At 42.8% G+C, this 27,830-nt stretch overlaps 1 protein-coding gene across 1 annotated transcript; it reads right to left on the bottom strand.

Annotated features, from left to right (window-relative positions):
* Nucleotides 1-27,186, bottom strand: LOC116464095 (HUWE1-associated protein modifying stress responses 1). Its single transcript, XM_032147364.2, has 4 exons — nucleotides 26,782-27,186; nucleotides 26,052-26,132; nucleotides 15,447-15,722; nucleotides 1-2,043 (listed from the first exon to the last, which is right to left on the bottom strand). Exons 1-4 carry the CDS (start codon nucleotides 27,005-27,007, stop codon nucleotides 1,799-1,801), a joined length of 828 nt encoding a protein of 275 aa, XP_032003255.1. The 5' UTR covers nucleotides 27,008-27,186; the 3' UTR covers nucleotides 1-1,798.
* Between the last annotated feature and the right edge of the window lie 644 nt (nucleotides 27,187-27,830).

Here is a 27,830-nt window from a genome sequence, read left to right as displayed (position 1 = left end):
TCCAAATGCATGTCTTGTATATTCCAAAGGGAAGCTTGAAAGTATTCATAATACATAGGCTTGTCTAAGGTAATATGACAGATTGCTATAATTCTTCCTGCTATTATAGTCAAACAAAAAATGATCCACTTTTGCAAAGATTTAGAAATATCTTTCATTCCTAGTTTTAGTATGGAATTCACTTTTTTAAATAAGGGCTACATCTATAATGAATACAGAACTTCAATTCACACAACATTTCTAACATTCCATTCACATCCCACCCAGTCAATGAATGAATATTTATGGTTAACTCAGCAAAGTTTCTTCACAGAAAGGTATTATTAAATGGCTGAAGAAATTGCAAACTTTAACAAAGTGCTGTGAGTAATTACTGGAAAAACCCTTACACTGATTTGCAATGGTCTTCTAAGGATAAAAATAGGAAGTAACTGATACTGGACTACAAGTTTGCAAGGAAACATTTTTCACTGTCCTACTTGATATATAATATAATAATATGATAGAATAAATTACAGTACCTGGCAGGCTGACATCAGTTCTTCATCTAAAAAAACACTATCATTCAGTTCAGGATATTAAAAATGAAGATGAAACATGCTCTAAAACATTGTAGCTACAAGAGGTCTTATATTTACTCAAAAGAGGAATCTATTGAGAACTTTTATTTAGGTCTACCTAACAGCTAGAGAATCTCCATGCGATTCCATCTTTTCCAGAATGAGATTCCAAACTCAACTTTTTAGGAGAGGGATTGGAGGGACAGGGAGAGTTGGGTTTTGCTATTTTAAGTTGCAATCACATTATTAGCAGATAAAAGAGAGCTTTGTCGTCTTCCACCCATTCCAATGGAAACTGCACTAAGCAGGGACTCCATGAAAAATGTAAAATGATAGACTAGAAAACCTACTCCACCATCCATCTCCCTCTCCCTCTAATACTGAACCAAAAAGGAAGCCCATTCTCAAAGTTCATGACCGCTCTACTTTAGGTCACCTCGAATGCAGTCTACATGTTTACATTTACCATAAGGAAAGTACCCTGCATGGGAAGTAGTGTTTGTCTTAAAACTGAGTACTTTAGGCCTACAGGGTTAATCTGGGGGCAGTTTAATAATAATATTGCTACTTTAGAGCACTAACACACACAAAGTGAATCCAATAAAGCTCTGTGCATTGATTCAATATTTAGTATTAATTGCATGACCATCATAGCACCTCTTTACATCACACAATCACCAGAATTAGAAACTGCTTTGAAAACTAAAAACAGGGCACGGTCCAATAATTAGAATTGCACACTGTTACTATATAGAAACCAGGTGCATGGTACAGTGCAGCTGCAAAAATGGAAGCCAAATCATGTTTTTAGACAATTTTAGGAACCTGGCAATACTGCTGAAGCAAAATACTCAACGCAGCAGGAAATGGACCCTCAAAAAAAGAAAAAAAGCATTCTATAACCAAATAAACATCCGATATTTCCTTTCCCTTTGAGAATAAATACAGTTAAGGTCACTTTTAGCCTTGGAACGGATATATGTTTGCCTATGATGATCTTGTTAACGACTACACAATATCTGATGTCCTCTGCTAGGATTATAGTTTTAAGAAAGCCATAATTACAAGGGAATCTACTATAAATACCTAGAACTTCCTTTTATGGCAACCACTATAGAATTCACTTGTCTTAAACAGTGAACAAGGGAAGATGGCCTCATGTTTCCTTTGCAATTACAGTATATGTTGAGGATCAAGTGGCTTTCAAGCAGCATGGTGGGTGTGAAAATGTTTGCAGTTTAGATCATTCTGTTGCGTTTATGGGTTGGTGAGTCTGTAATGACATCGCCACACTGGGCTGAGGTACGCTTTCTAGTTCCACCATTGTCCAAGTGGAGTGCCATTTCTTCTGATATGAAAGTGTTCAAATCGACATCATGGAGTCCATTTCTCCTTCGACTAGCATTCGATCCACTGCTTACATGTGTAGGAGAGCCTGGGGTACTCGAACGCACGCTTATACTAGCCATTGCACCACTAAGACCTAGGAAGAAGAAAAAAGGTTTTAGAGTTGCTCAATTATTTAACCCTTTTGAAAGCAACCCACTTACTTTCCATGTTGTCACAATGTCAAAGCATGTCTGCCTATTTTCTTTATAAGGGATTACTAGTAAGCAATTAAGTTTTATTCTGGAAAAACATATCATCTGGCCTTGACATATACTTTATTGGTAATACTACCAATATCTACAATATTGGTAACTACCAATTACTAAAAGTTACTATGTGTCAACCACCGTGCTAGGTGTACAAATATCTCATGAAATTCTCCCATCTATGAGGTAGGTACTGCACAAAATTTACAGATAAGGACAGGAGACATTTGCTTTAAAGACAAGACATTTTTGGTTACCCAAAGTTACCATTCCAACAGACCCCTCTGATGAGTGTGTATGTGTGTGATGTTTTCAGGAGAGCCAGAAATCACTTCCAGGCCCAGCTGGGCTTGTTCCAACATCCCCTCTAGATAAGGTGATCACATAACTTGTCATTCAAAACAGTATTACTGTTGAACCCGAAAAGAGTCACTGTTAAAATTTCTACTGGGACATCAGGTACAAAGTCAGTCTGCCCTGGACAAATCAGGCTACGTGATCACCTAAGGCCTGGCATGTATTTGGTAGATGTCCTTCAGGACAGCCTCAATCATGATCCTCTCTCTCATCCTTCAGGGAAGTGGGGAGGGGAGAGGGTTGTGAAGAATCCTGCTGCTTTGTTTTCAACATTAAGAGTTACTGAATCCAGGGCCAGGCGCAGTGGCTCACACCTGTAATCTCAGCACTTTGGGAGGCCGAGGCGGGCAGATCTCTTGAGGTCAGGAGTTCACGACCAGCCTGGCCAACATGGTGAAAACCCGTCTCTACTAAAAAATATAAAAATTAGCCGGGCGTGGTGGCAGGCGCCTGTAATCCCAGCCACTCGGGAGGCTGAGGAGGAGAATTGCTTGAACCTGGGAGGCAGTGGTTGCAAAGAACCGAGGTTGCACTCCAGCCTGGGTGACAAGAGCAAAACTCCGTCTCAAAAACAAAAGAAAGTTACTTTACTGAATCCAGAACATACCCAGCACTCATGGATACTCATTCCTTTCCTTAAACTCTTACACAGTTAAGGAGCCAAACTTACATTCCACTCCTAAATGTTCAGGATAAACCTGTGAAAGGTATGAGTCAGGCCAGGAAACACCAACCACAGTGTTGCATTTTTAAAAACCTACCGTCACTGGCAGTGATCTTCTGCCTTAGGAATTTCCCCTTCCACTATTCTCGCCTCACCTAGGGATCTGTTATTGCTTGACTATCAATTAATTTTCAAAGGATAGGACTTATAAGATTTTCAAGTAAGCTTAGAGGTTTCATTTGACAGGGGCCCATTCTTTCTAATAATGAACTCCCTAAATATGTAGTTTAAATTTGAATTTTAAGTTGAAAAGTCTCTGCCTCCTATCACATCAATCTATTACATTCCCCTGGACGTTTTCCTCCACCAAATATTCTGTGAATGTTCTCAAATCCACGGCCTGCACTATCATCGCACGTGCTGACAATGTCCTGCGGGCCACACCTCCCTTCTGAGGTGCTCAACTCAGCACTCTAGGTGCCCCCCATTCCTTTCTGCACTGATCCAACCAATCCCCTGGCTGCTCTCCCTGCAGAAGACACATCCTCCCTTCCCGCTGGTGGTCAGAGGAAATCAAACTGTCCCTCTTTAGCCTCTCAACCTTTCCAAGTAGCACCTATTAAAAAATAGAAGCATTAACATGAGAATACTTCCTGCATCAGGTACTATGTCAATTACTTCCTATGACACCTATAATATCTCCATTCTGCAGATGAAAATCCAAGTTTGAAAGTTAATTCATCCAAGGTCAACAGGTAGTAAACAAGAGCTAGGACTCCCACTCAAGTGTAATCTATATTCCTATTCGATTATTCTGATCCTCTTCTAAGCCTAGAGTATTTTACCAAAAGGTAGCTTCAGGTCGGTCCTAGGGCCAGCCTGCCTCTTAGGCCTCATCTCTTTAAACGGTTTCTCTCCCTTCCCCTCCTGCCCTCTTCACTTCACCCTTAGACCGAATCCCCACTACCAACATCATGCAATTTGCAGCTCTCTGAAAGTGAGGCCTGCAACTATCTGTCTCTTCCAACGTTTGCAAATGTCTCTCTCTCCCAACATTCACTCCCTGAGTGAGCCCACCTGTTCCCCAGCACCTCCCTTCTGAGGCTCCTTCCCTGGTTCTCCTACCTCTCCATTTTATTTTCCTGCTGGCTCCTCTTTCCTCCTCCTTGAAATTGAAACTCTCTGCTCCCTCCTCAGTCGCCTTGGTGGGGTTCCCTTCTGTCCCTGAAAGGCTAGTGTCACCCTGGGTGATATCCTCAACCCCTACCTTACCCACACACGTTTCCCAAAACTGGACTAAAGAGCTCAACAGCCCTCCCAGATTTCTAACTGCCTACTGGACATCTCAAACTCAACACCATCAAAAAGGAACTTCACTTCCTCTTCCCCAACCGGCACAAGCTTACTTTTAAAAAACAAAATAAACCAAAAAAAATCTTCAGCCATCTTTCTACAGCATGGTACAATCAACCATCTCTTCCTATAGAAAATATCTTCTCATCTCCATCTAATGACCTAAGCACAGTGCCTGGCACTTATGAATTCTGAAAAAGAATAATACGTCAAAGTCCTACCCCCTCATGTTGAAATCCACTGAAATCAAAGGCTCAACTGTTGATGTTTATTCACCTCTCCAACACCAGGAAATAAACCCAGATGGTTCTCTTCACTTAAATCATTGCCATCAAGTTTAAAACTCAATTATCCCCATTGTTGGCTTTTTTTTTAAAGTTCTACAGCAAGACTAAACTTGAGGGGAGAGGTGTGCCTTATTTCACCTAGTGTCTCAGCCTGTAACATATTACAAGGTGCCCATGTTCTTCAAGGATAACCTTTCATACTTGTTTCATAATCCAAAAGGTAATTATAATGGCAAAATATGGGCACATTCAGCAATAAACTGGGCTACTTCAATAATTAAAATCAAGATCCCCTTTATCATTGCAAATGATAAAAAGAATTCAACAAACCCCACCCCAATGCCCTTGTTAACATAGGAGTCTCATGGCAGCATGTTTAATAAATACCTAACAACAAATATGGAAGGCTCAAAACACTATCAGAAGTGGACCAGGGATTTCAAGCAAATGTTCCTTATTGTTTCAGTTGCTATTCTCCATGAAAAAGATGTGTTAAACATCAATTTGGTCAATCTGAAAATTCCAGCAGCTTCTGGGAAATCATCTTTTTCTACTGGGTGTATGACCTGGGTGTTTAGCTTGATAACTGTAATGTGCAGTATGATCTATGACTGACTCTCATAGCAGTGAAAATATTTTCAAAGTTTGTCTACCTAATCTTCCCCAAAAAGACTTTTCACAAGGGTCAAAAATAATTAAGATTAACCACCAAAAAATGTGCATTTTGACAGCCCAAATTTTATTTTACAAACCAATGACAGCTACTAGAAGATGCTTTAGAAAACCTTAGCTAAGCCACATAAACAATCAGACCTATACAAGTACAGAAAAATCTAAACATGCTTCAGAACAAAAAAAAAAAAAAAAAAAAAAGAAAAAAAAAAACCAAGTTGTACGTCCTGAGGGCATACAACTTAATTTCTACCAAAAACATACTTTTTCAAAAGGGCTACTGGAGTATCAATTGACAAAAGCAGAACAAGTAGCATGATTAGACAGAGAAGTCTTAATTGCTTAACACAAGATAAACTCAGCAGTTTTAAAGTTTCTGTATCCATTTTAAATGATTAGTCCAGGGGTGGAAAAGATGAGGATGGTTTCGTCATACTCTGAAAAGGAAACTCCCACTGGAGCTAAAACAAATTTACAGTCCAGGTTATAAGAATCCAAGTTACATGGTAAATTATTAACTATTATTTTCATACCAAGTTCATGCTTAGGCAATAAGAAAATCCTGTTTGCAGCATTAATTACATGTAATTCAGTTTCCAGGCACATAGTTAGAGGTCACACACAGGCAGAGAAAGAACAAATGCCAGCCCAGTCATCTCACTGCCTCAGTCCAGCAGCCAGCGGCCCAGGACTTCATCTACACTATCTGCTTCCCAGCCACTTAAGCCCCGTGAGGGAAGGCAAGGCAGCTAGCCCTGGAGGTGAGAAGACACCGTTGATCCACCAGCGCAGGTGCAGGGCCCTCTGCAGATCTGTTCCACCAGTGTTATCTCCCATAGAAAACGGGATTTAAAATCACAACTTAAATAAAGTAGGTAATATCCTGACCGGGGGCCCTAAGAACCTGGCATTCTTGCATTGGAAATGAATTGCACTATTGAGATGCACAGCACTCCTTTCGCACAAAGTTGTGTTCTGAGGTGCCAGGACATCCAAGCACCTGCAGTGTCAATGTCGCATTTAAGATGTACCAGGGGAGTTCAAACATTTAAAAAAGAATTCTACTAGGAAGATTTCAGTAATTTGAAGTAGATACCACTCCCCACCCCAATCTGTAAATTATAATACTGAATTTTTATTGAAATAAAGCACACTAAATCAAACCAATTACAAAGATACATGTGTCACACCAAGAAAACATTTTCAGTTATGCTGACAGCCCCAAATGTTTTCCATTTTTCAAAGACAGTTTGTAATGTCATGGGAAAATTGCTCACGACGTTCAAATGAAAAAAGCAAGATACAGTATCATATATGCAGTATGATCTCAACTATGTAATAACTTTAATATTTATACATAGAAAAAAAGACTAGAAGAAAATGCACCAAACATTGAACTGCAGTTAATCTCTATATAGTGGGATAACAAGATATTAATTTTTTACTTCTTGAAAACTTTCAAATTTTCCAAGAAATTAATCATAAAATCAGTGAGAAAATTGAACTTGAATATCAAAACTGCTTAAACAAGGACTAAGCTGAGTAACCTGGCTTTGAGGCATGCTACATGGCCCTTTTCACTGCAATGAAAAAAATCTCCAACAAAATTTTACCACAGGTTCAAGACAATTTTGCATTACTGATGTTGGAAGCTTTATGTCCTACCTCCACAAACTTCAGCAGCTAACATCCAATCTTAATACACAGAAAATGCCAACTTCATTGAAAACTTTAATGCTATCTTGATTGCCTTAATTGTTCTTTTCAGGGGCTGGTTTGAACAAAGGGGCATAATTTACAAATTCCAGACTTCACAGAAAATTCAATTAAAGAAGATTCTTTGAAATAATTCATTTTAAGTAATTAAGAGATTGCTTTGGTGCATTGTATCTCTTACATCTTAATTTCCAAATGTTTTTTAGACACATTTTACTTTTAAACAGCTATCAACAGTTCTGTTATTTCAAGAAGATGCAGACTGCAACATTCAACAAGCATTCCTTGAGAATCTACTGTGTTCCACACACTGCTGGGAGCGTGGGTTTCCACAGAGAAGAAAGGATTCTGAAAGGCGAATGGGTACAATCCGACAGGTTGGTTCTAATTAATTCTCTGCAACAGAAAACTGCAAGACGTTTCTTTCGTACTATACCATCAAAGTTTTTTGTTTTGTTTTTTGAGACTGAATTTTGCTCTTGTTGCCCAGGCTGGAGTGCAATGGCACGATCTTGGCTCACTGCAACCTCTGCCTCCCGGGTTCAGACAATTCTCCTGCCTCAGCCTCCTGAGTAGCCAGGACTACAGGCATGCGCCACCACCCCTGGCTAAATTTTGTATTTTTAGTAGAGACGGGGTTTCTCCATGTTGGTCAGGCTGGTCTCAAACTCCTGACCTCAGGTGATCCACCCGCCTTGGCCTCCCAAAGTGCTGGGATTACAGGCGTGAGCCACAGTGCCCGGCCATACCATCCATCAGTTTTAAAATACTTAACCGAAACATTTGTGCTAGGTGTCAAGACATACTTCTAAATATTTAGCTATAGTGATGGAAGAGGTAGAAGAGTGATACCAAAGAGGTGAGACACAGAGCCAAATACAATTAAATTTCTTCTCAAAATGATTATCAATTGTCTAAGAAATTTTATCAGGAGTGATTTGTTCTCAAAAAAAATGTGGTAACTTCCTTTCTATATCACTCTGGCATGCGTAGGGCCAAAGAATGTTTTGACAAACAAAGGGTACAAAATCTGCACTTGGAGGAGGAAGAAAATCTTACTGATTTAGGCTGCCGAAAATGAGCTTTCCTTTTCTAGGGAAAAGGTAGCAGTTTTATACTTTGGACGTGATAAATTAGTTATCTGCCTTACATTCTTCTTTGTAAAACATTACTATTCAACCTTATACCCCTAAATCTGATTTCAAATGATTTTTCATACGGCCCTACATCCCGTTTCTCCAAATTCAAGAACATCGTCAAGCAACTTAAGGATTTAAGAGAATAAGAAGTTCCATGTAAGTCCACAGAAAGACTCAGTTGGGGAAAAAAAAAAGAGAACCGAGAAATGCAGCCTATTAATTCTCAAGGCGATGGACACAGTGCCTCACTCTGATTTCCTGGGTTTAGATACTTCACTGTCTACTATAATTCTATTAGGCCAGAAACTCCTTGAGGAGATTATTCGCTTTTTTGTTTCTTTAACCACCCGCCCCTACTCCTAGCCTCTAATAAACAGAGTGCTTGGTATTCACTGTGTTCAGTAAATAAAGGACAATAGTAAAAGCTGCAGAATAACAATAAGAACTCCTAACACCAAATTCACAAAGGAAGCAGAGTTTTCAAACCAAAAAGGCCTCAGCAATCAACACTAAGGAGCTGCTGCTGTCTTGTAACTCACAAAGTACTGATTAAAAAAAAAAAAAAAGTTTTTTTCCTTTATGTTTTGAAATTCTTGTATTAAAGGCTAGACTGCCTGAGCTTGCCTAAGTCCCCCTGTCTTTTAAACTTGTTTTAAACATGAAAGGAACTTACAATTGGGAAGATTAAAGCCAAAAAAGCCAATGACGTAATGGTTCCCATCGGTGCCTATTATGACACCAGACCCTGCATGCTAGAGGCCTTTGAGTCTGAAATGATGTGTAACTTTACAGAGGGACAACTCAGGCCCAGGGGGGTTAACTCCAAGCCCTGCAGTCAAGAATGTCATCAAAATCAGTTTGGGAACTAAAACCAAGTGTCTGATTTTTATGTAACAGTCTGAATCAGGGTCAGCAACTTGCAGAGACCACCTACGACATGCTACGAGTGAAAGTGGGACTTTGAATAAAGCTACCGAGTGAAGTCTGACTTGGCATCTGGCTCCGCACCCTAGGACCCATGCCATCTTCTTACTCGGGACCCTTTCACCTAACCCCCATGATGACAGCTCAGAATGAAGGGAAACCAGATTTCAATCCAACCCTTTCCAGAGATAGCACTGGGTTGGACAGGGCAACTCTGAATCTCTCCCTCCAGTGAGGAGAGAGACAATGTAACCAACTTCACTAGTCTGTCAACATGAGACAAGCTCAAGATCTTAGCAAGTAATATTTAAGTAGTCAAAGTTGTAAATGATCTGACGCCCTCCAGTGTGATAGCTGCAATTTAAAATGTGACCCTTACTACTAAACAGGGAGGCAAAAAATTATCCCAGAAGGCAAAAGCCACTGGGCCTTGAGATCCTGGGTCTATTTTTATAGCAAAATTGCCCAGGGGAAAAGAGAGTAAGTACCCACAAGACCTGGAACCAACCAGCAATTCTCCTTTTCTTAAGGCAAAGAATACTTCCAGTGTCATGGTAGGGTAGGTAACCTGCCTGGGTTCCCATTTAATATATCGCCTTGTAAGTATATCACCTTTCACAAAGGAGACTGGCTTGGAGAGGTTGAGCATAGCCTATACACAATGACTACGTACTCTTCCTAACCAGTGAACCAGGGATACAGTTGGTCATTCACCTTTAAGTCTACTAATCCAGATTAGCTTATGAGGAAAACCCCAGAAAGAGACATAAAATTCACATCATTTCCGATTAATTTTGAGAAGAAAAGCCTCAAGATCTTTCCCACCTCAACACCTAAGCCCTAGGTCTTAGTGGGGGCGATGTGGTAGACAGAAATCCCACATCTAAAAATGTAAGGGCATAGTGCTTAAGGGTATGCATTTTTAGGCCAGGCACCATGGCTCATGCCAGTATGCCCAACACTTTGGGAGGTCGAGGTTGGGGTATGGCTTGCACCCATGAGTTCGAGATCAGCTTGGACAACATGGCAAAACTCCAACTCTACAGAAAATAAAAAATCAAAAATAAGAAATATATTGAAAATTAAAAATTTTTTTAATTAAAAAAATGTGTATTTTGGAGACAGGACTGGAATTATCTATTCTACCACTTACTAACCTGCTCCATATCTTAGCCAAGTAAGGCTTTCTTCATCAACAGTGTTAATAATCCAGGGTAGGTATGAGGATTAAATGACAACCTCCTTAGTGTGATGCTTTTACAAAGTTAACACTGAAAGAGTAGGTTTAATGGTTATCACCCTAAGGTCCCATGGAAGTCTCAGTTGTTCTAATTCAAGATTACCATGTAACACCCTAGGCAAACAGGTTACATTATTCCCTCATTGTAGCTATCTGGGGATTGTAATCCTCAACCCTTTCTAGAGGTTCTGGGTCCCCACTGTGTTGTATTCACTTAGCAGACCTCTGTGATAACCCCAGTGGTAAACTCAGAATACACCTGTGTCAGGTTCTTTGCTATGTTCTGTTAAAGCCAAAAAAAAAAAAGGACCAAGACAAGGTCCCTGCTATGTGTCCCGAGGAGAATGGGACAGTCACAGAAACAAATCAAGCAGCAGAGCAAATGCATAGTTCACGGAGGCTACAGAGATTGGGAGCCCTGAAGGAAGGCTGTGTCACAGAAGTGAGGTATGAACATGTAGGGGCTGGACTTGTCAAAGAGCATAGAGGTACTCAAGAGATAAACAGTATGGCTAGGACACCTAACCAATGGTTAAGACTGGATCATAAGGGTCTGGTAATACCATGCTGAATTTGGACTTCACTATGTAGGCCCAGGGAAACTTTAAATCATGAAGTGACAAGACCAGAAAGATCACTCCAATGGTCTCATGAAAGATGGACTGGTGACAACAGCTCAGGACTGGAAAGTGAGGGCTGAAACATTAGCCCAAGAGCCCAGGCTCACCTCCTCCAGAGGGCCTGCCCTGAGCACCACACAGCCGGGCTGTGCTGTGAAACATCCCTTTCTGCTCTCAGAATACCTTCCACATACCACATTCATGACATGAATAGAAATTATCCAAATCCATATTTGCCTCAACAGGAAAAGGAATCGCTCTTTATTTATGTATTCCCAGAGACAGCACCGAATCTGCCATATAATGTGCTGAATGGCTCAATGGCTCAATGAGTCATTCTGCTGTTGGGGCAGAAGAATGAGTCCAACTTGAAACTTCATCTGAGATAAATGCCTGTGGGACACTTTGGAGATGTACACCGGAGGACAGTGGGACATGCTGTCTGGCAGTCAGGAGAGAAGGTCTAAACGAGAGGTCCAGATTTGGAAGTGAAGAGGTAGGAAACGTAATCTAGGGCAGTGACAGGGCCTGAGGACAGGTCAGGCAGGCCAATGTGGCAGAAGAGAAGCCAAGGTAAGGAGCAGCTCTAGGAAAGAAGGGATGAACAGAGGACCAATGAGAATGGCAGGCAGAGATCCATGAAGTGGTCCAGAAAATTTCTGGTCTCAAGTATGCTGTTTACATAAAAACGAGTTACCAGTTATTAGCATTAATTCAACTCCTGGGAAATTTATAATAATGTTATTTTTAAGACATAGGATAACAAAGCAAGACAGAAATCAATTTAGCACATGAATGTTTATCTCTTTAATTCCTCTGTGAGTCTAACATACATACAGATGACTAGGTCCCATAGGACACAGGAAAAAAAGCCACATGTTGCAGACAAGTGTCAAAATAAAGCACTGAATTAGTCTTTAAGCCTTGCTAACCACTAATTGAAGTAGCTTTGATAAAAACTATTTGAGGCCAGCGCAGCGGCTAACACCTGCAATCCCAGCACTTAGGGGCAGGCAGTAAGGCTGAGGCAGATCACTTGAGGTCAGGAGTTCAAGACTAGCTTGGCCAACATGGTGAAACCCCCTCTCTACTACAAATACAAAAATTAGCTGGGCGTGGTGGCAGGCGCCTATAATCCCAGCTACTCGGGAGACTGAGGCACGAGAATCACTTGAACCCAGGAGGCGGAAGTCGCAGTGAGCACTGCACTCCTGCCTGGGCTATAGAGCGAGACTCAGTCTCAAAAACAAACAAACAAACAAACAAACAAACAAAAAAAAAACAAAAAACCTATTTGATAACCATAAATGGATATGTCTTACTTTTTTTCCTTTAAATAGGGAGAGGGTTTCACCATGTTGGCCAGAGTGGTCTCAAACTCCTGACCTCAAGTGATCCACCCACCTTGGCCTCCCAAAGTGCGGGCATTTTAGGTGTGAGCCACAGCACCCGGCCAGTCGATATACTTTTGATTAAAGCTATTTACATTAGTCTCTCCCACTAAACTGGGTTCCGAGGCTTACAAGGGCAATGACTGGGGATCTCATTCACTGTCATACTCTGTCTACACGAAATATTCAGCAGGTATCAAGTCTGCCATTTTCCTTTAAATTAAGAACATAGTTATTTGGTTGGGCTGTATTTGATGGGGGTAGGGGTAAGGGGAAAAAAACTGTGGGAAAACTGTCCTCTCTTAAATATACAGGACATGAAGAAGAACTGAGTTTGCTTTGATTATAAACTCAAGCCTGCCTCAATATACCAATTCTTTTCCCATGTCCTTGTGCTCGCTAAACACATGAATTTAGACTCACCCCCAATGTAAAACTCCAAAACCTTCTATTTGGCCTAACTTAGACTTCATAAATTTGGCTAAGCAAATAATATGCAAGACTGAATTCTGACATTGTATTTACCCTAACTATGGTGTTTCCAAATACATTTTAAAAGAGCACCTTAACAGTTTTCACTTCAGACAAATCAGATAATAAGGATACCCAGTTAAAGTCACTAATCTATGTTACTAGTTAATAATGGCCCTAGTACTAGAACCATTCAAATTACTTTCTTTAAATATTCAAATTAAACTACCATTCTCCTTAATACACTGATGTTCTCACAAACCAGTAGAGCACAACTCAGTATAATTTATGTTTCTGTAGATTCTTTCAAGGGGCCTTATTACTTCACAACACTGTTTTAACCACATGAATTAGAAGTATGAACCGTAAGAGTAAGAATGCAGTCTCCAATCTATACTGGATTAGTGCTACATTATAAATTTATTGAAGGTTAAGATCATTTTTTTCCTACACAAAGCCTTATATTTAAGTTTTAAATCCTCACAACTTAAACATGTGAAAATTGTAAACAGTCCCTTCAACTGTATCATTACTTAAAATTCCCAAAGTTCAGGAAAACAATAAATCACAAGTGGAACAGATTCAATATGAGAAAATGTAGTGGGAGTTGGAGGATACAGGTTTTCGAGGGCAGAGGGGGCTGGCTTGCCCTTTTTACTATTACATACACTACTACTACGTTAAGATAACAAGCATGGTTTTTATGTTTCTTAAAACTATCTTCTAAAATATAACAGTAAAACAGAGTAAAAAGATACCTTAAGAGAAGCATGGAATGAGCCACAATCCTCTTAATAAAGGAAGAAAATCACAATACTTAAGGAGAGACAACTGCATCAAATGTCACCATGCACTAAAATTAATCTAACAAACTATGTACACCTCTAATAAATTGTTTTCCCAAACTTTAGGGGGAAAGATGTGAAACTCTCTAATTCAGCATAAACAGATCAATCCCATTTTTGCCTGAGCTTCCGAAGTTCTGACAGCCTAACTACTCCACTGTGTCAGGAACAGTGTGCAGTCTTAAAGTACTGCATCCACACAACCTGAACTTTCCTGCAATTCATGTTTTTGTTTTTAATTGTCCTACACACTATCAAGGGAAAAAACAACATTGGGGTTTCAGGGAAGAACTACAGTTTCCCAGAGAGAACAAGATCTCTACAGGTATTATAAAGTTTCAATGATTCAACGTCAATAAAGTTTCTTTATATCCCACTATTTCTTAGTACCTTACCAGGTTACTTTGTTTTAGATGACCTGTACCATGGCCCAGAAATGTTAACTTTCAACAAGACTCATGGCCAGACGCAGTGGCTCACACCTGTAATCCCAACACTTTGGGAGGCCGAGGTGGGCAGATCACCTGAGGTTGGGAGTTCGAGACCAGCCTGACCAACATGGTGAAACCATGTCTCTAAAAAATCAGCCAGGCGTGGTGGCACATGCCTGTAACCCCAGCTACTCGGGAGACTGAGGCAGGAGAATCGCTTGAACCCAGAGGCGGAGATCGCGGTGAGCCAATATCGCACCACTGCACTCCAGCCTGGGCCACAAGAGCGAAACTCCATGACCCCTCCCCCCAAAAAAAAGAAAAACAAAAAAAGGATTCATGACCTAATTACTTCTACCTGCTTAGCCATCTGCGTGATCCATGCTTCCATCATGGTTTCAAGCAAGTCTTACTATTCTGTTGCTTTTTTTCCTACAGCAGTATTAAATGCTGTCACACAGGTTAACTCTCTCAGCTCTATTTGGAAGTCTGTATCAGAGAGTAACAAGCAACAACAGACTTAATCACTGACTACATTCCCCGGGCTTCTCCAGCAATACTAAAATCCCTTAGCCAAGAGTGCCTTCTTATGACAGGTCTGGCCTGGGGAGATAGTGATCCACCTGTCCACTGGCTGCACTCTGCTGGTCCCAGCTCTTAAAGTGCAAGGGACCTGAGGGACGACATGCAGAAGGTCGAGTCTTACATGCATCCTCTCCCACCATCTACAGCAAACCAAGTAAGAAAGGTGTCAAGGGAGGTCCCAGGTCCCATGAGAACTAACCCAACAATTTCCCACCTTACTTGCCTGCCATGGACCATTAGAAATATAACAGAATTCTTAAGACACAAGAACTTCCTCTTTGACTTCAGAAGAGGAAAAACACACGTACAACATGTAAGTGTAAAGCGATAAATTCTAATCAACGCTGCAGAAAGATATGTCATTTTAACACCAATAAGCTCAAAACTAACTTTCTAAAAACATTTTCTAGGATGGGTTAGCTGACAGAAATTGCCCATGTAAGTTCTTAACTTACATTCTATTAAACATTTCTAGAGCAAGCTGTTTACTGTAAGACAAAAAACAGTATATCTGGACCTAAGCCTAAACATGAAAAATGGGTCCACAGGCACCCTCTTAACCATTTTTCCAAAGAAATATGTTTAAACGGCTTTACCATGCAGAGCTATGGCTTCCCGGAAGGGTTGCAAATCAGTCTCTACAGATGAGCTAGTTTCCGTTGAAGTAGCTCGGTTAGGGGACACTACAGTCAGTCTTGGGGGAGCTCTAGAGTTTCGTGGTGGAGGAACTTTTCCACACAGGAAGCTGATCAAATCTTCTCGACGAATAGTTCTTCTGCGTTTTTTAACCCAAGCCAACACATCCTTATTGCGTCGCTGATAGCCAATCTGAATTCCAATATCAAAACTTCGTTGATGGGTATCCACGCTTTCTGTTAGAAAAAAAGAAAAAGAGAAAGAAAACATGTATCATGATCATTAGGGCCGTATTGCATTCCCTTCTAAAGAAAACCATTTTACAAGTTAACCAAAGTGAATAATCTAAGCCCATCAGTAATATAAACTGAAATGATTTCAGTCATAATAAAAATGTTATATAACATTTAATCTTAATGGTCTAAATTCAGTGTTTACTTATCACAGTCCTGGAACTTGTCTTGTTAAAAAAAATTTTTTTAACAGAAACACAAAGATTAGTTATCTTTAATGAAACTACCTAAAATAACTTGCATCACATCATTCAACAGATGTCTAAATATTGCACATGCCTCAGGCCACGCTCATCTGCATTTACCAAGTCATTGTGGAGATGCATTCCTACTGACAGATTCAGCACCAAGAATCAGGAACAAGCTGAAGCCAGCAGCAAATGTTTTAGAAGGAAAAATTCTGACTGACGGCTCAACACTAAAACCAAATAGCACGGTGGAAAACAAAAAGCTTTATTCATTTCCCTGGGTATACTCATCCTGCTTCCAGTTCCCAACAGCTTCCTATAACTCAACCATTCCAACAGATCTCCCAGACTAGATTCTCTGTATATACTCCACCTGGGTTTTGGTAAAATTACCTCTACCTTTTAGCGGTTTCATCTAGTTGAAAAAAATAATTGAAAATTTAAGTGACTGCTATTTATTTTTAATTGAGCTGCTGTGCCAGCAGAAAATCACCAGTATGTCTTTAATGGCATTAACCAACATTGTTACTTTATCCTGGAACTTTCTGTAAAAGCAACAATACTGTGTACATTTCTCTATTACTTTTCCTGGCTTTGATTATTTCATTTTATTTTTTGAGACGGAGTCTCTCTGTCGCGCAGGCTGTACTGCGGTGGCTGGATCTCAGCTCACTGCAACCTCCGCCTCCCGGGTTCGCCTGCCTCAACCTCCTGAGTAGCTGGGATTACAGGCGCACGCCACCACGCCTGGCTAATTTTTGTATTTTTAGTAGAGACTGGGTTTCACCATATTGGTCACGCTGGTCTTCAACTCCTGACCTCGTGATCCGCCTGCCTCGGCCTCCCAAAGTGCTGGGATTACAGGCATGAGCCACTGCACCCGGCGGCTTTAATTTCTTATCTGCTACATCTACAGCAGACTGAAAGGATGGGCAATAGTCAAACAATGTAAAGCTGCGTTACAGAAAAAAATAAAATAAAAATCATCCAGACATCACAGAGGATCCCAAGCTGAATTTGCATTACTAAAGAAAATGGCAAGAGGGAAGCACAACAACCAGAACTTTATAATAAGGCCTACTCTTTAGCAGATGACAGTCTTTATTGCTAAAGACAAAGAAAAACAAGGATATTGTCCACAGATCTTTTCTCTTAAAAAAATAATCAAAGTAGGACCTGGGATGTCAAAAAGAAAAAAAAAAAAAAACTTTAAAATAAAAAGGACCAAGACTAGAATTCAACATCAATTTGGAAACCTGATAATGCTATAGAGTGCACTCATATCTTCTCCATCACAACTTTGAGAAGGTGGATTATTCTAATTTTACAAATATAAAAAGCAGCTCAAGAGTGAAGTAACTTCTCCAGTGTCTCACTACTGGTATAACGTGAATCAATAATTTTGATTTCTCACTTCTTCATAAACAAAGCATGAACTCCATTTTGAATGTAAATAGCAGTAGAGAGGGTCACCACTTTTCCCACCTCTTTAGGAAAAGATTTAGATGAGCCAACCCTAAAGGGGTGGACAAACCTAAAGATGACCTTATAATGCTGTACCTAAAACTTAAATGATTCTGAAAGATCTGGAGGCATTAAGAGAAATCAAGTCACTGAGCAACTAAACTTATCAGACCACATAAAGGATAAATGTAAAATGTGTTAACCTAGAAGCAATCACGTTTTTAAACCTATCCTACCTAGAAGAATTGCTTTTAATCAAGCTTGTAAATGAGAAAGTTTCTGTTTCTGAAGAGAATGAGGATATTTTACCCTTCCAAAGCCAAACGGAGGTAAGCCCAGACCTGGAGAAACAGAGGAAAAAAAGTCTGAAGCATAGTAAAAAGAAACAAGTCTGACACAGGCTTGGACAGCGCAAAGAAAGATGGCCGGGCATGGTGGCTCATGCCTGTAATTGTAGCACTTTGGGAGGCCAAGGTAGGTGGATCACCTGAGGTCAGGAGTTTGAGACCAGCCTGGCCAAGATGGCAAAACCCCGTCTCTACTGAAAATACAAAAATTAGCCGGGCATGGTGGCGGGCGCCTGTAATCCCAGCTATTCGGGAGGCTGAGGCAGGAGAATCACTTGAACTTGGGAAGCAGAGGTGGCAGTGAGCCAAGAATGCGCCACTTCACTCCAGCCTGGGCGAAAGAGTAAGACTCTCTCTCAAAAAAAAAAAAAAGAAAGATGAAGGAGGCATGTAAACATACACCTGGCAAACCAGACAGCAAAAAAAGAGAAGCTAAACTTGATACAAAACTCAAGGGCCAAAGGGAAGGGGCCACATGAGGTGGTTTAAAAAAAAAAACTATCCTGTGAAGAGCTTGGCCAAGTTTTGGTTTGTTCTGATTGAAGACACAAGAAGTCCAACAGTCAGATCTGCAAGGGACTAATGGTTTCATCAGATTTGAACATCGGGAAAACTCAGTAATCACTAGTGGCCTGGCTTAGATGTAAGACAGTTATGTAACAAGTTGTGAACCTCTTTAAAAAAAATTATGCAACTGACCAATTATTTCACCTCAAAAATTCTGAGATGACCAAGTCTCAACGTCAGAACCAACTATGAGTACGCTAAAAGTCATGCATTTTGCAAACACTCCCCTTGCAGACTAGAAGGTCCTAGAGGAGAAAAGCAGAAACATTTAAGGTTTTAGGTATGTTTCTGCACCACCGGGGCATAATGTAGTTTTACACTGTTAACAGTATATATTCTGAAAACCAAGTCCAATTGCCTTACCACTCAAACCCAACCTCAGTTATTTCCCGAAATACAAAGTCCCATGTAGATGGTGAAGCATTTAAAATAGAGTCCTTTTTAAATAGTTACCTGATTGAAAATAAACCTTTCTCATACCTTGAGCTAATTAGGAGACCTGTATGCTTACTGGAGAATCTTAGGCATGACTACAATTTAACATAATCCCAGGACAAACTAGTGTCCAGTGGATAATCTCATAAACACACACACGGCCTCTTGAAGGATCTCAGCCAAACACTGCTCTGAGCACACCCCAATTCTAGAAGCGTGGACTTTCGGGTACCTATCCCAGAAAAACAGCACAGAAGCTGTGGCCAGTCTTTCGTCCAACACTATTTTACCGAAACCGAAGTCACTGTGGAAAAGAGCCACATACTTGAAGGTTAGGCAAACCCCAAGGGCACTGAAATGTCAATCTAACCTTTAACCACGACACATTCATTTCCTTATTCAAAAAAGGAACTGGGCGGGCGTGGCACGGTGGCTCATCCGTGTAATCCCAGCACTTTGGGAGGTCGAGGTGGGTGGATCACTTGAAGCCAGGAGTTCGAGATTAGCGTGGCCAACATAGTGAAACCTCATCTCTACTCAAAATATAAAAATTAGCCAGGCATGGTGGCAGGCACCTGTAATCCCAGCTACTTGGGAGGCTGAGGCAGAAGAATCACTTGAGCCTGGGAGGCAGAGGTTGCAGTCAGCCAAGATTGCACCACGGCACTCCAGGCTGGGTGACATGCAAGACTCCACCTCAAAAAAAAAAAAAAAATGAACTGATTCATACACCAGTCATAGCAGGTATCCCATATTTCCCATTTTTTAAAAATGCTTTTATATAAGCATGTGAAACTGAATGCAAGAGATTTTGGAAGACAAATTCTCCCACCACAACGGGCTGGGGTGGGGGCAGACAGCAAAGAATTATATTGATTCTGAAGACCAAATAATAACTTTCTTACATAACTGCATAAAATTAATCAGATTACACTACTTACAGCTTTTTGATACACACTGATTCATGTGAATTACAGCAGGTATGGCAAGTTTGTAACAAGGAACTGAAGTTCAAAGGGCCCTGTGTCCAAAGTGCAGTAACAGAGTTCCTTCTATGACCTATTTCTTCCTCAAATGAGAAGCCATCTCTCAATTGTAGACAATCTACAAACCATAAGAGCACAACTCTACATCAAAGCAACACTTCTAAAGAAACACTACTGACTACGTGATTTTTAAACTTAAGAATTAAATTTGCACTAGCCAGTCCACTACACAGAAAAATATTTTATTCTTTTTTGGGAGGAAGGGTAGAGGCAGGATCTCACTATGTTGCCCAGGCTGCTCTCAAACTCCTAGCCTCAAGAGATCCTCTCCTCTCAGCCTCAGGTGCTGGACTACAGGTGTGAGCCCTGGCACTCCAATCAGTAAAGAAAATGTAATGTTTCTTTAGGAATGTAACAATCTAAGTCACAGCCAAAATAAAACTGTTTTCAATTGTACTCCCTAAGGAAGTGGTATCCAAAAATAAGCATACCTCCTAGCTACTTATGTATTTACTTAATTTTCACCTAGCACACAAAACAAAGGACGAGGAACCAGGGGAATAATTAATATATAATATATATATTTTGTGTGTGTGTGTGATGGAGTTTCGCTCTTGTTGCCCAGGCTGGAGTTCAATGGCATGATCTCGGCTCACCACAACCTCCGCCTCCCAGGTTCAAGCGATTCTTGTGCCTCAGCCTCCCCAGTTAGCTGGGATTACAGGCATACACCACAACGCCAAGCAAATTTTGTATTTTTAGTAGAGACAGGGTTTCTCCACGTTGGTCAGGCTGGTCTCAAACTCCCGACCTCAGGTGATCCATCTGCCTCGGCCTCCCAAAGTGCTAGGATTACAGGCGTGAGGCCCCGCGCCCAGCCCTGGGGGAGAATCTTAACACTGTCTGTTGCCTGCCTGGCATCCAATCCTTGTCCTCCCCTGCCTAAAAGCACTCCAAGTTTTTGTTTAGATAGCAACCAAGTTCTGAGAGAAGCTCCCTCTACATTTGCTCAAGGGGTTGTGGCTTAGGCCTAAACTCATCTGCATAACCCTATGTACCCCTATTAATGGTTGTGGGTAAGCAAGTGACAGCGTTATGGCCAAGAGATGACAGAAGTCATTTTTAGGCTCTTCTAAGCTTCACTGAGTGGCCCTGAGATGTGAGCCACAAGCCATTCTGCCAACATAATGAAGTCAGCCTGATGAGTGCACACAGGGTAGAACAGAGCAGGGGAGCCTAGGCCGCTCAATTAAGTCAATCCTACTGTGGCCTTTTAAGTCAGAGGAGCCAATACATGTCCATACAGCTAAAGCCAGCCCAACTTGTCTTTTCTGATACTTGCAACCAACACATCCTTTCACAGAAAAACTACACACAGGCTGGGTATGGTGGCTCACAGTTGTAATCCCGGCACTTTGGCAGGCTGAGGCAGGTGGATTGCCTGAGCTCAGGAGACCAGCCTGGGCAACATGGCAAAATCTCATCTCTACCAAAAATACAAAAACTTAGCTGGGCATGGTGATGGGTGCCTCTGGTCCCAGCTACTCAGTGGCTGAGGTGGGAGGATCACTTGAGCCTGGAAGGTGGAGGTTGCAGTGAGCTGAGACACCACCACTGCACTCCCACCTGGGTGACAAAGACCAAGACCCTGTCTCAAAAAAAAAAAAAAAAAAAAGAGCCAGGCGCGGTGGCTCACGCCTGTAATCCCAGCATTATGGGAGGCCAAGGCAGGCGGATCACCTGATGTCAGGAGTTCAAGACCAGCCTGGCCAACATGGTGTGAAACCCCATCTCTACCAAAAATACAAAAAGTAGCCTGGTGTGGTGGCAGGAGCCTGTAACCCCAGCTACTGGGGAAGCTGAGGCAGGACAATCGCTTGAACCCAGGATGCAGAAGTTGCAGTGAGCCGAGATCACGCCACTGCACTCCAGCCTGGGGGACAAGAGTGAGACTTTGTCTCCAAAAAAGGAAAAAAATAAGAGCAACACACACAAAAAAGCAGTCTTCTATAAAAATCTACAATCTACAAACAGTATTATGAATAACCGAGGCTACTGCTTCTGACAAAGCTAAAATTTTTTAATTAAAAAAAAAATTTTAAGACATAGGATCTCACTATATTGCCCCAAGCAGTCCTCCTGCCTCACCCTCCCAAAGTGCTGGGATTACAAGCATGAAAAGTTAAATAGAATTTAATGCTTAGGGTTTTTCACTGTAATCCACACTAAGGTATTTTGAACAAAGTCTCAAACTCAGTAACAATTTTTTGTAGCCAAGTGAGTCACAAACCAGCTCCAGTCTCCAGGTAGAATATGACTTCTGGCCATTTGTTTCTAAGTCACCTGCCACTTGGCCTACACATTAACAGTTATGCTCAATTCTCCTTTAGTTTACGAGTCCAAAATGGCCACACTGAAGTGAGACATATAAGGAGTGCTTGGCATCAAGATGTATCAAAAATGAGGACTTAAGGGCATCAAACTATTTTTCCCACCTGTCAATTCTACTTACATTTACTCCAATTAGGGAAAGAAGATGAAAAAGGAAGTGCACACCAGAGTTTATTCCCACACAAGAAAAAATTTTTAAAAAGACAGAAAATAAACTACTATTACTTCCCTTCATTTTAAGCACTGCCCACATTGAGACAAATCCAAAAAATACTTAAAACTTGACCACCAACACAACGAATGCCAGAGCACTCACTATGCCAGGCACAAAGCTAAGAGCTTGTGGCCGGGTGCGGTGGCTCACGCCTGGAATCCCAGCACTTTGGGAGGCCGAGGCGGGGGGATCACGAGGTCAGGAGATCGAGACCGTCCTGGCTAACGTGGTGAAACTCCATCTCTACTAAAAAAAAAAAAAAAATACAAAAAATTAGCCGAGCGTGGTTGCAGGTGCCTGTAGACCCAGCTACTCGGGAGGCTGAGGCAGGAGGAGAATGGCCTGAACCCGGGAGGCGGAGCCTACAGTGAGCTGAGCTCACACCACTGCACTCCAGCCTGGGCGACAGAGCAAGACTCCACCTCAAAAAAAAAACAAAAAAAAAAAACACAAAAAAAAACCTAAAAGCTTGTACTAGAATTTGCGGTAGTTACCCCTATTTAAGTTAATTAAGTCAAGGAGCACAATGGTGAATTAACACCTGGCTTCACTGTCTCCAGGACCATAAAGGTAAGAAGTAACAGAGCCAAGATCTGAACTCAGGCAATGTAGCAGTAGACTCCAACTCACAATGACACTAGGTAAACATCAACCCTAGCTAGATTAAAATGATTTTTTACTCCCCTTCTTTAGTTCCAGGTATCAAAAAATATACTGATCTAAGGATACTACTGAATATTGAAGAAACACCATCCTCTTTCCATTTATCAAATCAAAAACCAGCAATCAGTATTTTGGCTTCCTTCCTTTTTCGGAAAGGGGAAGACAAGTCTGACCCTACTATTTACAGTAGAAGGAACCACCCACTCCATTTTATTGAATTCTGTCCTTGCTGAAGTTCAACTTACATTTACATTATCTTCCAAATCCTTCTAGCCACATTCCAACCAAATCAATTAACTCAATTTTCAACTTTTCAAAAGCCCACTGACAACTAAAAGGGACCCTCTGCTGGGTTTTTAATCTCAATCCTGACCTTCTTAGTGAAGGTCAGGATTGAGATAAACACCTAATGAACTTCTTGGTAGTTATCAAGAAGCTGGTAGGAGTGCCAAATTGTCCCCAGGCTCCACAATAAGCCATTTTTACCTTGTCAGACATTATACAAAATACAGGAATGCTGCCTGCTGCCCACTGCCCACTTAGAAGTATCCACCAAATTTTCCCCCCTTAAATTATACTTAAATATTTAATCAGAACTATAACCAATATCATTTAAATTTAGTACTACTTACTGCTGTATGCACTTGTGACACCACCTTGCTAATTTTATTGTTTCTATTTAAGGTAACCAATTATTCCTACAGCTGTATGCCTGTTCTCTAAAGACCACACCCTGTAAAGAAGAAAAAGTGTGAGGCTATCCAGAGTATTATCCACACACTCCTTGAACCAAACATGAAAACGTTACTACACTATCAAATTCCACAAGACACAACTTACCATTTTCTATTAGGAAAAAGATGTGTTTTCATTGTACAGAAACAAGGTTCAAAATAAAAATAGTTCAGACTAACAATCAAGCATTTACAATAATCCAAGAATCATATGTGATGTTTTCTAAAAATAAAATTAATGTTCCTCTTTAAGTTTTCTGAGCAGAAAAACTAACAAATTGTAAACATTTTTAAATGAAGTAATCAAATTAAGGGTTATTTCAGAGTTCAACTGCTGAACCCATCTTCTTACACCAAAAGTTAGCACTAAAGAAAACTGCTAGGTTAGTCCTAAAGGGACACATTCTACAAGCACAAAACAGCACCAAAGCCAGAGGACACTCACATTTTATACTGCCTAGGCTAAGAACCTGGCACATAAAAACACTAAAAATGTGTTGCCTTCCCCTTCAAGCACAAACCAATACCAACAAAAGCAAAAGAATAAACCACGGTACTGCCACACCACAGAGTAATACTCGCCAATCAAAAGGCACTGAACTATGCACACCTGCAATGCGAACTCGATGGGTGAATCTTATCATAGTAACTGGAACCAGCCAGACACAATAGGCTACAAGGACTCCACGGTTCTATTTAGGACATGATGGAGAAGAAAAAACAGCAATCAAATCAGTGGACTGCCAGGGACTGGGGTGAGGGTGATAGATATATTCTACTTGTTAAAAAAAAAAAAAAATCAAAGTATATATCCTAAAACAGTGATTTTACTGAATGTAAATTACACTCCCAGAAACCTTTTTTTAATTAAATATTATTTCAAAATTCCCTTTTTGGACAAAACCAAGAGCCATTCCAAAATGTTCAAGACCGTCAGCACTGATAGATGTTGAAGCAATTTACTCAGTCTCAATTTAAGAAACAGCTATATAAAATCAAAGCTAACCACTGGGGCACTATTTAACCACGTTTTCCTTTTTTTCGGTAAGACTGGACTATTATTATTATAGTTCCTCATTCCCTAAAGTTAGCGTTTCTTTTCACCACTTTGTTACCAGTTCTCAAATTACTGTCCCAAAAAACTATAGTCTACTCAAGAAATCTCACAATAAGAGATATTTTTCCTACAAGATGCTGCGGCACATTCTTATGCAAAAATTAACAACTTGAGAGTCAAGCAGCACCTTCATAGCCCGTTTCAACCTATATATGGCCTAAATATATACGGCAAAAATACCAATACTGGTACTTTTGAAATGCACAAAATTCCATTACTGTTCTGAGCAACTCTTACAAGTCTGAAAACATTTAATTACATATTTCTTAAGATTAACAAAGTCAAACCCTTTTTCCATAAAAACCTTGCCAAAAAAAAAAAAAATCAACCCCAAATTTCTCAATCTTCAAAACCAGTAAGGCACAAAATGTAAACTCACCGTTACCAAGAAAGCACAACGGTCAAGAACGTTTACTTACATACCTTCATGTCATCACAAAGGGAGGGGGATTAACTCCAGAAAAAAACCACCATAAAACACAAACCTTTCGACTCAAAACTCTGAACAGAATTCCTGCCAGCAAATAATCAGATACAGGATCGTTTTGACAGAAAACACTTGATCAAATTGCTAGAGAAGAGCAGCACGTTAACATGCGCGCAGATGACTCCGATTAGCAAGCTTTCCAACACTTCAAAACTATACTGACTGCCACGCTCTCAAATGCCTAACTCAAGAATCTTTTCCATAAAGTTCGTCCCACCTCCGATTGTAGTACAAAAAACATCAACTCTTTTCTTCACTCAATGTCTTTTCCAGTGGGAAGCAAGGCTCAGCCGTCTTCCAGCTCAACGCTTTTCAACCTGAGCACTACTGACTTTAGGGGCAGGGTAATTCTTCGCTGAAAGGGGGCCGAGGGCGGGGGGTATCTTGGGCACTGCAGGACCTTCAGCAAACTCCATCCACTGGGTGCCAACAACAGCCCCTTCTAGGAGAAGCCAACCGAAAACGTCCCCAGGCGTTGCCCTCTGTCCCGGGGAGCCGAGGGAGGTGTCAAAATCGCCTCCGGTGGATCTAGCTAGAGCACCGCCGGGATTCTCAAGTTGCAAGGTATTCAAGGTTAGCAGCTGGGCTGGGGAGCACAAAACACACTTGGAACGCAGGGCAAACACCCTGACGCAGGCAGCCCTTCCCTGAATCGGCAATGCAGCAAGGTTATCTTTACCTTTGTAGAGGTTGGTGACGGCGGTGGCTGCGTTTTGGAAGGGGACCCAGAGAGAAAGTCCTGGCTGCTGACACACTCGGTCTGAAAAGCAAGCCAAAAAACAACAACAAAAAAAAACAAAAAGAAAAAAGAAACACACATAGAAAGAGAAAGAAACAGAACAAGAATGTTATTTGGGCGTCAAACACTCCGGAACGGCCATATTAGGTTTCGCCATTTTGTTCAAGGGTTTCGGGATCCCAAACCCAGTGTGACGACCAGGGGGCAGGCGGGTCGCGGCGGGGAGAAGGGGATGCCGCAGAGCTCAGGGGCACAGATCAGGAACGAGCCGCGGCGCAGGGAGGCGCCCCCCTGGCAGTCCCCGCCCCGAGGCCGGCTCAGGGCACAATGGGGCCGCCCCGCCGTCTCCCTTCGCCATTTTGTGAGGGGGGCTCCTCCCCTCCCCTCCCCGGGCCGAGGGGGGACACCGAGTGGCCAGGCCCGGAGAGCGGGGACCCTCGGACCACCCCAAAGCCGGGCTCCCCCCACGCGGCTCTGGCTTGCCCCTCCAACCCCGGGCCTCCCTCCCGCGGCGCCATCTTGCGGGGAGGGGGCTGCAGGGCCCCGGAGCCACCGGCCGGGATCCCCGAGGCCGCCGCTATCAGGGCCCCCCGAAGCGGCCGCTGAGCCGACCAGGCCTGGCCCGGGCGGCGGCGGCCAAGCGGTACCAAGATGGCGGCGGCGGCCTCACCTTTGTAGAGCTGGGCCACGGCGGTGGCCGAGTTCTGGAAGAGGTGCCACAGCTTCTGCTGCTTGTGCTCGGGCTGCGCGGCGGCCGCCGCCTCCTCCTGCAGCTCGGGGGGCAGCTGCTCGTCCTGCTCGGCCTCGGCCAGGCACTGCCGCTCCCACTTGGAGAACCAGTGCTCGGGTCCGTGCTCCTGGATCTCGGCCTCGCCCTCCTCCTTCCGCTCCTCCATCCTCCGCGGCCTCCCGCGGCCTCGCCGCCACCGCCGCCGCGTCCTCCTCAGGCGGGGCCCCCGCGGGAGCGTCGTCGTCAAGCGGCCCAGCGGCAGGGCCTGGCGGCTGGCGGCGCCTCCTCCTTTCAGCGGCCCAGGCCTCCTGCACCCCGACAGCCGGCGAGCCCCGCCCCGCGGCCCCCTGCAACCAGGGACGACCCCCGCCCCAAGCCTTCCCACCCCGGGGCCCGGCCGAAGGTCGCCGCGGACCAGATGATCGCTGCCGCCCCTCGCCTCACCCGCCGCAGCCTAACGCCCCCCCATGGCGCTGCGGCCTCCCCACTGCCGCCGCCGCCGCCGGTGACCGCCGAGCCCTCCACGCAGCTCGCCCCGCACCGCCGAGCCCACACCAAGACTGAGCAACGTCGCCGTCGTCGCCGCCACCGAGGACGGCTCTGCGACTGCTGGTCCCCGCCCTACCCCGCCCACACGCTGACTGGAGAAGCACCGCCCACTGGGCTCGAGCTCCCCTGCCCGGTTGAGGCGTGGTCGCTCTAAGGGCCCCTATTAGTCGGATCCGACCTGTTCCGCGTGGCGGCTTCTGAGGACAGCGTCGTGATTGGTTCTTCGGCCTGTCTGCCTGACGTAACCAATTGGCTGGGGGAAGGGAGTGAATGTCAGGAAAGATGAAGAAGGAGGAGGGGGAGGAGCTGACAGTGGTTGCGTCCGAGCCAAGGGGGCGGGTGGGGGGGGGGGGGGGGAGCTAGAAGGGATGCGCATGCGCACTTGCTCGCTGCCCCCCCGCTCAGGGGCGCTGAGTGGGGATCACGTGACCAGGCCCAGC

Source organism: Hylobates moloch, unplaced genomic scaffold, assembly GCF_009828535.3.
Source record: "Hylobates moloch isolate HMO894 unplaced genomic scaffold, HMol_V3 SCAFFOLD_173, whole genome shotgun sequence".
NCBI classification, from domain to species: domain Eukaryota; kingdom Metazoa; phylum Chordata; class Mammalia; order Primates; family Hylobatidae; genus Hylobates; species Hylobates moloch.
Note: the sequence above shows the minus strand (reverse complement) of the source record. Positions and strands in the feature narration are given on the sequence as shown.

Bases quoted from the DNA above. Each gene is read 5' to 3' on its own strand.
- LOC116464095 (XM_032147364.2), bottom strand. From the start codon at position 27,007: ATGGAGGAGCGGAAGGAGGAGGGCGAGGCCGAGATCCAGGAGCACGGA. The intron at 15,723-26,051 runs GTAAAGATAACC...TTTTTCTAACAG, and splicing joins CGTCACCAACCTCTACAAAG to AAAGCGTGGATACCCATCAA. The intron at 2,044-15,446 runs GTAAAGCCGTTT...TCTTCTTCCTAG, and splicing joins GGAAGCCATAGCTCTGCATG to GTCTTAGTGGTGCAATGGCT.